Below are 12,598 nucleotides of genomic sequence, written 5' to 3'. Positions count from 1 at the left end.
GTGAGCAAAATCTTCACCTTCACAGTAGCGTTTAATTATCAGAGCAAGTCTTCAAGTTTTATCATAAGCCTGAAAGAACGCTGAAGATTTTTTGTGATTTTATAAATCTTTCCAACTACAAGTTAGTATTTATATCGCTATTAATAGGAGGTTGAGCTGTCTAGTTGTTGATATTGGGGACTGAGTTGTAATCAGTATTTGTTGACATTTGTTGATCTCGTGTACACTACCTCGATATGCTCATCATGTCACAAGTTATTAAGAGTCCCAGAGTGAACATCGACTCTAAGATGTAGGTATCTTCGGCTGAAGAGTCCTAAACAGGAAGAAGCCCGCGTTATGGATCCCACTGTTAGCTAAAACCTATCTTTTATGAATGACTCAAATCACGAAGTGCTCTTAGTTAAAACACCTTTGAAAACCCATGAGTATTGGGTAACTGTTTCATCCTAATCTTAGACTCCTCCTCAGTAAGTATCTAAGACCCTGCGTTCGGGAATCAAATTCAGATCCTCCGATCTGGTGCGTGAACTATTGACCCCCATACCATTCCGCAATATCACGGACTGATTATAGTTAAACACTAAGAACGTTAGATCCTGACTTGGTGGTTCGGAGTTTAAGTGTTCGCGCGCTAAACCGAAGGTCTTCGGTTTGATTCTCAGATATGGGATTTAGAGCACTCACTGTTGAGAAGTCCTATGCCAGAATAAAACGGCTCCTCAGTGCCCACGGGTCTTCAGAGACGCTTTAACTATGATCGTTTCGTAATTTAAATTGTGAAAATTCTACTATCTCCACTTATCCCCCTGAACCACCCTACATAAATTGGTACAGCTTGAATGACTACTGATAATTAGTAAGTAGTAAAAGATATACATAATTCCACCTATTCAACTCTGAATGTAGACACTGATCAGTAATTGAAGATTCATACATTAAATAACTCCCTATGCAACTAATATTTTAACAATATATGACTTATTACCATCATAAAATATTATCCTAGTTTCATCAGTAGATTAGATAATTGTTTTTCATGGGTTGTTGATAAATTTTTGCATAAAACATCATTGTTCTGTAGGGTATTTACATAACTAATGCTCGTCTATTTTAAAAGTCCATCCTTCTACACTTTTAATCCTACTCACTTCAGATTTGTTTCCTACTTTTCTAATGCATACCCAAATACACTTGTTTTAATTACTTTTTTTTAAAAAAAATTATAATTTAGGCATAAATTTACACATCGTACCATTGGAACTTGATGTAAATAAATCAGCTGATTTTATTATTGGTATTATCCTATCTACATATTATGATATCATGTCCATTTATATGAATGAAAAAAATCAACCTACTGTTAAACGACCAGCATCATCACCTTCACAATCAATAGTGAATCAACTAGTGCAAATTAACAAACCGCTACATAATCATACAAATGACATCATATTCAAACATACTACTACTACTAATGATCAAGCAATAGGTAATATTGTATCAAACAATCAAGGAACTCGATTAAATACTGAGCGAAATATTCAAATCGGTATTATTGGTTTAGGTAAGTTCGTTAGTTGTTGACTCGATATATTTTTATACAAAAGTTTTCATTTTTAATTAATTTTTCCCTGTGGGAATATCTATAATTCTACTACACATATATTCATTGTTATTTGTATGGTTTCAATCTATCAAGATCATTCATTGAGTAATTTCAGTAACTTTAATAATATTCTTACATAAATTCTTTCATAACTAATCAGAATTTGTGGATGTAACATTTTGCGAACCCACGTTTTGCTATTTGGCTATTTTGAGTTATGTAATAATTCCTTTGGGATAATCTCTCCTTCATTATAAATTTAACATTAAATGTGATATCGGATATATTTTACCAACTTCTACGAATAATTACATAAAAGTGTGATGATATAAACGTAATTTTTGTTGTCGATTAGATTTATTGGTCAGCAGAGATAGTTTTTGTTCGAATGCCTGTCACATATTCATCTCAAGTGATTCAGGACTTACTTTTCATTTCGTTCAGATTTTGTAAATTAAATGCTCATAAGTTATTCGGGAATACCAGTGGTGCACTTCTTTATGAAATAACGGTGAACTTTATTAGAATTTCAATAAAGAACTTTCAGATTAGCTATCTCTCTTTTTGGATTAAGTAGTTCGACTTTTGTGGCTAATATTTCTAACATAAAATTAACTGTGATATTAATAAACTGGTATTTATTTTTCACTCGATATATGTAAAGAGCCTTTAATGTGGTTGCAGTACTTTCATTACTTGGTAAGTAAGAAAGTAACGTTGGTCCTCCAACACTCAATATGGAATAATAAGAAATATAATACCTACATAAAGGAGGGAAATAAATAAATACTTTAGCCATGATGTTTTAATTTTAATATGAGGTTCTCGGCAAATTCCTGACCATCCTACTTGAGCTCTTACAATATAATTCGATTGACACTTAATGTAATATATCATGGATATGTCATTTTACTCGAGTAACTGGGATTCTTAATTAACACTGGGTATGATTATTAAATAGATCATGGGATTTTTTTAAAGCTATAGTGTACTTAATTTAACTCGGGGGAAGTTTTTAGATAATTTTATCATTGAGAATCTTCTTATTGACAAGAATCATAGCAGTTGGAACACAGAGAAAGGTGTATTTCAGAAGAGAATTTGCTGCCACTGTTATAACTTCACTTTGTTAAGTAACTCAAAATATATTACCACGATAGCGAATCCAGTTACTAAACGTCTGAACTCTCTTTTCAACAGTACGCTCCCTAATATTGACCCAGCCCTCAATTGTTATGAATAGGAAACTAGCTTGTGAAGTATATACATATATATAATGGAAGTAACAGTACTCTTTCTACATAGGTCTCCTCGAGGCTTAATGATTGCATCTCAATAATTATTAAATGGAACGAATTTTATATTAAGTAAATATCAAAAATGAGTGGAATGATTATCAATATGCAACAGAATGTCATAAAGAATTATTAATAAGTGGCTCACAAAAACTCAATATTTAAGTGAGAGATTATCACATCGATTTAGTCAATAGTCTTATTCCTGACCTCTTTTTATCAGAATACTATGCGAAAATCAACTATCATATTAGAAAGATGATTTTGGAAGATCAGATAGGATACTAATAAAAGTTCTTGAGTATTTGATCACATAATTAGGCTATCGAAAGGAAGTTTCCAATTCGTAAGAATAAAAGATAACGTACGCTAGGTTAGACTAATTAGTTTAAAACAAAGATTATAGTATCGACTATATAAGATTATTATGAGGTTGGATAAGGTCGACATTAAATCGTGTTTGACTAAGATTTCCTGAAAGACGGCAGTTTTCAACAAGGTATGTCTAAAACTATTGAGAGAAGTAATACTCCCTATGAGGTTTGGACGCACATCACAAAGCCTTATAATCTGAGACATTATCACTGAGCTATTCGGTCCTCGACAGACCTCCTGTGGGTTTGAAACTTAACTTTTAAAAATTGTTATGACCAGATTATATGAAAGCTGATGAAGTAACTTGAACAGGTGCAAATATAATTTAACTTTTACATTTTATGTATCTGACTGATTGACTGATAGAATAAATCAGGTTTTTGATCAAGGTAAAGTCTGACTGGTAGACTTTAAGTGTTTCATAGATGAAGTTTCTGTCTATATCAGAATAGTATACTTAACTACTACCTTTTATTGTATGTATCTACATGATAACCTCAGATAGATTGTACAATTTACAATATCTATATCACGAAAGATCTTAGTTAACTACAAATTGATTAAGTAACGCTATTTATATCATCGATTTGTTTTCTTTTTTTTAATCTTATCTTTACTTTTCTCCTTCTTCGAATAGGTCCAATCAGTTTAACTATTATACGTCAATTAGAAAAATTTAATTATAATATACGTGTATTTGACAAGTTCTTACCTGATGGAATTGACACTGTGTTAAATTTTAATTATACAAATAATTATGAAGAAATTATTCATAGATCTGATTGGATTATTTTTATACAAGAATCAAGTATCATGAAGGATATGAGATCATTTGGAAGAAGTAATGGTTGTTCACTGTTGACGGTGAATGAAATATTTAATGAGAATATGAAAGCTAAAATGAAAAGCGGTAAATTAACATTTTTGAATCTATGTATATATAATACTAGAGACTTTATTCTCCTCTCAGTCTCAATGTGAACATTAACACTAAGATCTAGATATATTCAGTTAGTGAGTCTGAAATAAGTGCCCTAGACTCCAGTGCTAGTCACTATTCAATTTGAATAAGTATTTCATGAAAAAATCTTCACTTTAGATGGAAATAAGAAAACTTTACATTTATGAATTAAATGGATACGTAGTACATACTATATTACGAATTAAAAACTCTTAGATTTTTGAATGATATCATTCTTTGGAATGTTACGTTATTCAAACCATAATCGACATTGGTAATGATACAGATGTAAGAGTTAGTCAGTCAATCACAACATAGAACTTCGTACGAACGTACATCAGTTCGAGTCTCCATACCATATTAGCACAGAGATAAAGTTGTCGATTCAAATTCCATAGTGGTAGAAGTAGTAAGAGTATAAGCAGTAATCGGAAAGATTAGGGTTTGAAGATGTTATTGAAGGAGTATAATCCAATGAAATAAATTTGGAAAGAGAAAATAGATAGAGACATGAAGAATTCAGAAGATTGATGGTTTAAACAGAATGTATCCGACAAAATGAACTATTTTAATGTTGAATAGTTATTTTGATAAATGTTTACTTTTTTAAAAGGTTTATGTCGCTTTGTATCAAAATTACATCTAAAGGAAAAATGGTTGTGTACCGTCTCAGATGTTTTTAGATTAAACGCTTACCACGAGACCAAATAGTCGTCGGCAAGGTCATGGATGCACACCGTGAAGAAGTACTAGAGTGAAACATTTATTCAATATTTCATTGATTGGAACGGATATCTAACTAGTATCAGCTCATGATGTAGACTATAAAATTCAAAAACATTTATAAACCCCCTCCCTACATGAACAAAAAATATGTTTCTGCATAATCATTTCAGTTAGTGGTAGTGATTGTGTTCTAAATACTGACTTCATGATAGGAATCTTGATATTTCAGTGAAGGACTGTGATCACTGTAGTCAATTAAGTTGGTTATTCATCAACGGTGTTTTGTAAACATCGAACTATTTTAAAAACGTACTTTATTTAGAAAATATAGACTGTAGGATGACTTTGACTCAGTGATTTAATGGTATTATGGTTGTTGATGAAGCAGGACTTTTCAGGTTTGGTACAGATTGAAGCTATGAGTATACACTACTGAAGAGTGTTTAATATGTGTTTCATCACAGTTCCTATTTTTCATTGATTCTCTACTTATTATCATGTCTTGATGGAAAGTACTTTTACATAACTAGCTGTCATACTTTCTGAAAATAATAAAAAAAACTGGGTACGCTTTATTGAGTCAACTTATAACCCAATATGCAGTTGTACCATTGCTACGTTTCCCCGCGTGGGTTCGAATTCCGTCCTCGTTGCCAAATTTGCTATGTTTGAAGCGATTACGAGTTCACTTAGTCTGCGAACGGAACGAACACTTGCGACCAAGGACCAATAAGTTAACTATCCTGATGAGCCCCAGCCCCGCTAACTAAAGAGAGAAGTCGAAGTTCGAGCGGGGAATAAATATATTCCACAAGCAGCCAGAAGCACAAGCAATCACTACAGACACAAATTAAACGGATAAATACAACATAAAACTGTCCTTGGTAAGCGTTACGAAATAGCATACTAAAAGACACAACGAACCAACAGCGTTTAAGATTTTCCCAAGTGGGAAATGCGACATGAAGGAGAAAAGAACGCTTTTGGCTCGAAAACAAAGAAATTCAAAATTTCAAAATATTATTTCAAAAATAAGGTATTTACTAAATGAGTTCTGGGGATCTAACATCCCCAAAAATCATAATTTTCCATCTCCTTTCATTCTAATCGATTCAATATGTTTTACTTACATTTATACTTTTATATTATATTTAATTCTTGAAAATTGTAGGATGTCATATATTATACATTAATCTGGTTGACGATTATCCACATGAACTAATTACATTGAATACACTTGCTCACTCTGGATATGCAGCAGACATTTATGTATTATTAAGGAAATCATGTGAGAATTTAACTTGTAAGTGTATATTGAAATTTTTATTCTGATAGTTACTGTTTTTTATTCCTAACTGTTTTTAGTTATTGTTATCGTTATGAAGTGATTTCAATGTACTAATATAAATGCACTTAGTAAGAATAGATGGGTTATAGCTATTCGTGAAATTCAGGGTACACATTTCACTCTATTTGGAACTACCCAACTGGATGTACTTGCATCTCAGAGTCTGTGTTCAGATTGATTGTAACTCAAACTAGGTATCCTTCGTTTCAAACTCCATTATGTTATCCTTTGAGATGCTGATTTGAGATAGTCGGTAGTTTGCTGAACGAGTATGTTGTTTATGCCACTAGTAGTAAAGGTTTAAATCATCTTGTTGCTGATACTGAGGAACTAATTCTAATCAGCTTCCATTGTGGGGATTGACACGATATAGTCATTTCGTCACATTATTTTGCCTGCCAGGTAATTATTAGAAAAATGGATGGTTAATAAAGTCTTAATCATCTAATAAATCTATCTTGGATGTAAACTTGAATCGATAATGAATTTAATCATGAAATCACTTGTTCATAGTCATTATTAGAATTTAAATATTGATTTTTTATTTTATCTTAAACTCATTGATGTACTTACGTCTCTGATAATGTGAATATTTATAGTTCTGGTGAGAAGCAGTCGTAAGTGACTTTTAACTATATCATGTGAAGCAGTTACTCACTTATGGTATTGAGAAATAGCGAAGCAATATCGTAAATTAATTGGAGGTAGGAATGTACGGCATTAAATGGCGACTTATTGTTTTAAAGGTTAAGTTCTCACTTAGAAACCGAGGTGTTCGAGGTTCGATTCCTAAGGAAGTCATTTATATTGACTGCTTAAGAGTCCCATACTAAGACGAAACACTTGTCCAGTATTTCCTGGTTTACAGTGGTTGTCTAAATAATTTCAGTTTAACCCCTATGACAACACAGCTTTATATTTCTAATTAACTCTCGATATGTCTTCAAAAGAGAGTAGCTCATAATAAACCTATTAGGTTTGCGCGCGAGCGCTCAACCTATAGACCACTGAGCCGGCATCCAACGGTGTTAATAATTACTAAATCTGAATAAGTATGAAAGATATACCCTTTTTTATTATTCTGAACAATGTTTATTAATTATAGTTTGTTTTACTTTACAGCTGAGTTCAATATTCAAAAGTCACCAAATTTAATTTGTTTAAATAATAAATTAAATAGACTTCAAGTACAATCAGAAGAATTACGTAGAAGTATAAGTCAATTTCTTCGAAGAAATCTGCTTAAAAATTTAATGTTTATACCTAAATTCACTGAAATAACTCAAACTGATGAGTTTAAAAATAAAACTGAACCACGACATAAAATGACTTTGAATAATCAAAAAATGAATCCTACAATAAACACATTAAAGAAAAATACAAATATACATCAGAAACTTCGTAAGTTTATTCGTGACATTTATTAATTCAGTCGATTGTTCTACTTGGAAGTGTTTTTATTGGTCCTAGTGACTAAGTTAAACTTAGTGGAACTATTTAAGATATAAAAACTACGTAACATTTTTGTGATTTTGTATAAATAAAATTAGTAAAATAAAAAGTTCAAAATATAATAAACATCATTCACTTGGTATTGTTCGCTTGTATCTCCCATATGCCAATAAGAGACTGATTAATTGCAGTCCTAAATAACAATGGGAAGATACAAGTAAACAATACCAAGTGAATTGAAACTTCGCCCCATTTCACAAGTAAGTGACTATTAAGAATTAGCAGCTAAGTGGATAACGCAATGACGTTTGAAGTGAACGATACTGGGTTCGAGTCCCAGAGTAGACATCAACTCTGAGATGCAGGTACATCCAGCTGACGAATCCTAAATAGGACGAAACGTTCGTCCTAGATTCTATTGCTAGCCACCATTTATCCTTGTTGATAATGAATATCAGTCTCAAACGGTAAACTACTTTTGCTTTTAATCCATTTAGTGTAAAAATAAAACAATGGACAAGATTATTCGTACTACTGGGAAAATCCTATTCACGAGTTGATCATTATTTAGCATTTATTACAAAGGTTAAACGTCTACCGGTAATATGTTCGTAAATTACGTTCAGCATTTTGACTAACTATGAATAGTTAAAAAACAATTGCTGGTATATACTTAAATTGCCTGAGGTCATTCAAACTAAAAAAATGTTGGTAATTAGCTATTTATATCATATGTAGTCAAATAATGAAACCGAGTATATTGGATGAGTATACGTAATGTACATCCTAACCACCTCAATCGATGAGGATTTACAGCTTAATCAACTGAGCTATTATTTTTATTTAGTAGTCTACGTTTAACCTCAGTATTTCCAACTTGGTGTCCACGTCATACATGAGTAAATTCTCGAAAGCATCTATGATCAATTACTAGTAACTTATGACTATCCTTTACTATTAAAGATCATGTTTCACAGATATAAAGTAAAACATAACGAAATGCTGCTCAGTAATTTCGTCCTTTGGTTACTAGATAGACTCCTAGTTGATTAGAAGAAGAATTCTATTCACTAATTTAAATGATTACTACCTGATTTTAACACAGTTACTACAATTAAACTGAGTTTTATATCCCCCCTATTATTATCATCATTAATTTGTGTCCATTCTTTATTTACAGCACCTCATGGGATAAAGAAGCATCTAACATTTGGTATCAATTCATTAGTGGCTTCAAAAACTTTAAAATATTATCCTACTCATTGTGGATAACCATGAACTAAACACATTCACTGATCATTAAGAAACCAATTAATTGAAAATCTATGTATATACATATATTATCATCTATGGAAAATATCATCCAATAATAAATTATATATTTGTATATATTTGACAGATATTCTTGTTGTGCAATCTCACTCATAAATCACATTGTCTAGAATCTTAGTGATCTTTTCATTTGTATTATTATTCCATAAGCAATCTTTATCAGTAATAACCAGTTATTTTGATTGAAATGAAGAAAGCATATATATGTTTCATTTGTCCATTTATTTTTCAATGTTTTTGATGGAGTTCTGTTCTCTGAACTGGATAATTTGGTCGTGGAGCTTTCATCGTTCTTCTAAACGACATCATCAGCAGAAACTCCAAGTAGGAGTGGAGTGTTAGAATTTCTCCGCATGTGGTTCACAGCTTGTCCTGTAGACCTCGATGTCGATTGGTTCTTGTTGGGCCACATGTGAAGAGATACGAATACTTCACTTCTACTTGACGTTTGTGCTGATGATGTCGTTTAGAAGAACGATGAAAGCTCCACGACTAAATTATTCAGTCCAGAGAACAAAACTTCATCAAAATCAAACACCTGAGCTACAAATTTTCTCCACTATGTCATTTCTCAATGCTAATACTATGTGCTTACGGAGTTTAATCACTCATCAATGAGTGAAGCCCCAATATAGTTCCTTTCGTGTTCAGTCAACATTTTGACGATACTTCCCCTTTTTATATTCAAAATGACACAATACATTGACTATTATATCATTTTATTGTATTTACTATTGAAATAATATGTTTACTTTTTTCATTCTTATCTTCATATTCATTTTATAATATGTTTTTGTTTTTGATGTGAAGAAAACACTTAAATGAAAGTTATCCAATTATTTCTGTTTGATTGATAAATATTTCATTTAATTGATAGTTATATATAAAGAATATTTGATATCATTATCTTATGAGGATCGTCAAAAACAAATTTAATTTCAGTCCATACTACTTATGCATGAGCAAGAGATCATGAGTTGAAAATTTATTCTATTTGTATATAAATGATGTAGAGTTTATTTTGTAAGGTTGTTTTTTTTAAAGGTTAGGATTGTTAATGCCATGCTCAATCCTTCTTGATTACCTGGGCTTGAGATTGACAATAACCCTAGAAGGTCTCAAGGTGAAATTTATATCTAAAATATTTCCTGAACAATTTCGCTATTAATAATACTGCTTAGTATCAAAGCCCACTCAATTAATGGTAGTTACGTTTTTGTGAAAAATATGTTGTATCGTAAATCGGTTGAAACTGCAGATATGGGTGTTTAGATACTGACTTCATGGTTTATTAGCAACATATCCACTTTGAGATGATAAACATTCTAAACTAGTATCCGTGGAGCTTTGTATGTTTATTTATTTATTTAAACACATAAATATTGGTACAAAGGGGCACCAGATATATATGCGTCACACAATACAATGAGAATGGGAAGAGAAAAGGGGTAAGATGGATATATATATATATATATATATATATATATATATATAATAAGGGTAATGATGGGAGAAACTGAAATGTACAACCAGAAGATCTCTTTCATTTAAGGAAGTTATGACCACTCTTTATGAAGAAAGTTAAAGAAGGTTACAGCAGGATCACTACTGGCTTCTATTCTGAACCATATATGATAACGTCTCTAGCCACTGTGTTGCATCATCTCTCGGAACCCAGTCAGGGAGTCGTGAAGGTCCAACAGAAGCTAGCCCTTTGGAGCTTTCTTTCATACCACGGCACCATATCATACACTGACCACCTCGTCGCTTTTTCCAACCAATCCCAGAGTCGGCAAATAATGCACGACGTGGAATTCTCTGGAACGACATTCGTAGAACATGTCCAAGCCAACAAAGTCGATGTTTGAAGACAGTGACACAAACTGAATTATTGTCTTTGCGCCCAAACACGCGATGCCGAACATCTGCATTACTAATATGGTGTTGCCACTGGATGTCAGTAATCCTTTGGAGACAACAATGATTGAACACAGAGAGTCGTCTAACATCCTCAACTCGGAGAGGCCAGGTTTCACAAGCATATTTGTGAACTATTGATTAATTTAGAATTCAGATAAGATCGTTGTTCAATTCTTCATAGTTTCCAATAGTTTAAATCTAATTCTTTGATCGAGACTATATTTCAATAACATAATCTTGATGTAAATATAAGCATTTCTTTTGGTGTATTTTCAAATTGAGGATGTTTTTCCTTGGTACTTAAGATTTGAATCCAACAAGTAGGTTTCATATTGTTAAGGTCTTGTTATTGAAGCATAATTCCGTCCATTCAGATTTTAAACATTCTAACAACAACCAACTCAAACATACATCAGTAGAGAGGTGATTTACTTATTGATTTATATTAGCAAATTGTAGTTCCAGAAGCTTTTAATTGTTAATAAGGCTTCGTGTGATTTTGTTATTAAGTTTTCAAGGGAAAAAAAATAAGATGCTAATACTTGATCACTGAAATTTATTCTTGGGTAACCTAATAATTTATTTAATTCTGCTATACTACTAATTAAAAACATTTTGAAACTAGTCACTATGTCAAAATGAATATGGTTCTTTAGAAGAAAAAAATTGTGTTTAAATTGAATATTACTGAAAAGTGTTTTATTAGAATGTGAAATCTGTCAAATGCTCTCTTGTTTTACGGTAGTAGTTTCTATATCAATTGTAATGCATAGCAAATATCTTCAAAACACGAGTGCTACGAAACCATTGAGTAAATAAGAACTTCCTGGGGCAGTTACTTTCATGCTAGTCTAGTTTTCAGATTGTTTCCACGTCTTTTTTGTTTAGATAAATTAGCGTATTCTCATTACAACAACATTATGGTTATGCAGACAATAATTTAATTCTGATTACCTGTATCAAAAGAAACATTATTACTTTATAATCAAGGTGTAAATGATCCATTCTATTATAGCTCATTATTAACGGGTCATTTAACTGTGATTGAAAAGTTTTAACCTTTAAATTTTCATCAGTTTATTTAATTAAATCATAAATTGGTATGTTGAATATATAGATGATACTCCTTTTAACTTCTGTTGTATGTTTTTTTTCGTTTTAAATTTCGTTTACTCGTATTGCATCAAAGCTTGTTAGGTGTTCAGAAAAAAAAAGTAGATATGACTTTACAAAATATGTAACAAACTAAAAACATTAACCTTATTAACTAATCAGACTATTAAGAATAAGGAATATTTTTCGCATGAAATCATAGGTCGACAGATGTCAATCAGTACCTCATATTGAATTCATACATGAAATGTATACTACTTTTTTTATATTTTGCGGGTTTGTGTTAGAATAATGATAAATATGTCAACCAAGTAAAGTGTCAGCAATATATATACATATACAGCAAGTAGACTTTTGTACCTGGTTTTTGAGATAATTTTCGACTTCGGGAAATTTACATTACCACTAGTATTTCGTTTTGGTAGGATATGTTCTTCAATATACTACTGTAAATGTACTAGAAGCTA

General features: G+C 31.6%; 1 protein-coding gene across 1 annotated transcript; it reads left to right on the top strand.

Moving 5' to 3' along the window:
• Positions 1-1,326: 1,326 nt before the first annotated feature.
• Smp_150110 (hypothetical protein) lies at positions 1,327-9,038 on the top strand (the record flags this gene model as incomplete). The annotated part of the gene is made up of 5 exons (XM_018796533.1): positions 1,327-1,567; positions 3,917-4,189; positions 6,138-6,269; positions 7,503-7,715; positions 8,947-9,038. 5 exons carry the CDS (start codon positions 1,327-1,329, stop codon positions 9,036-9,038), a joined length of 951 nt encoding a protein of 316 aa, XP_018651665.1.
• Between the last annotated feature and the right edge of the window lie 3,560 nt (positions 9,039-12,598).

The sequence above is a fragment of the Schistosoma mansoni genome, chromosome 4 (genome assembly GCF_000237925.1).
Source record: "Schistosoma mansoni strain Puerto Rico chromosome 4, complete genome".
In the NCBI taxonomy this organism is placed as follows: domain Eukaryota; kingdom Metazoa; phylum Platyhelminthes; class Trematoda; order Strigeidida; family Schistosomatidae; genus Schistosoma; species Schistosoma mansoni.
The sequence above is the reverse complement of the archived record's forward strand: the minus strand, read 5'-3'. Positions and strand labels throughout refer to the sequence as shown.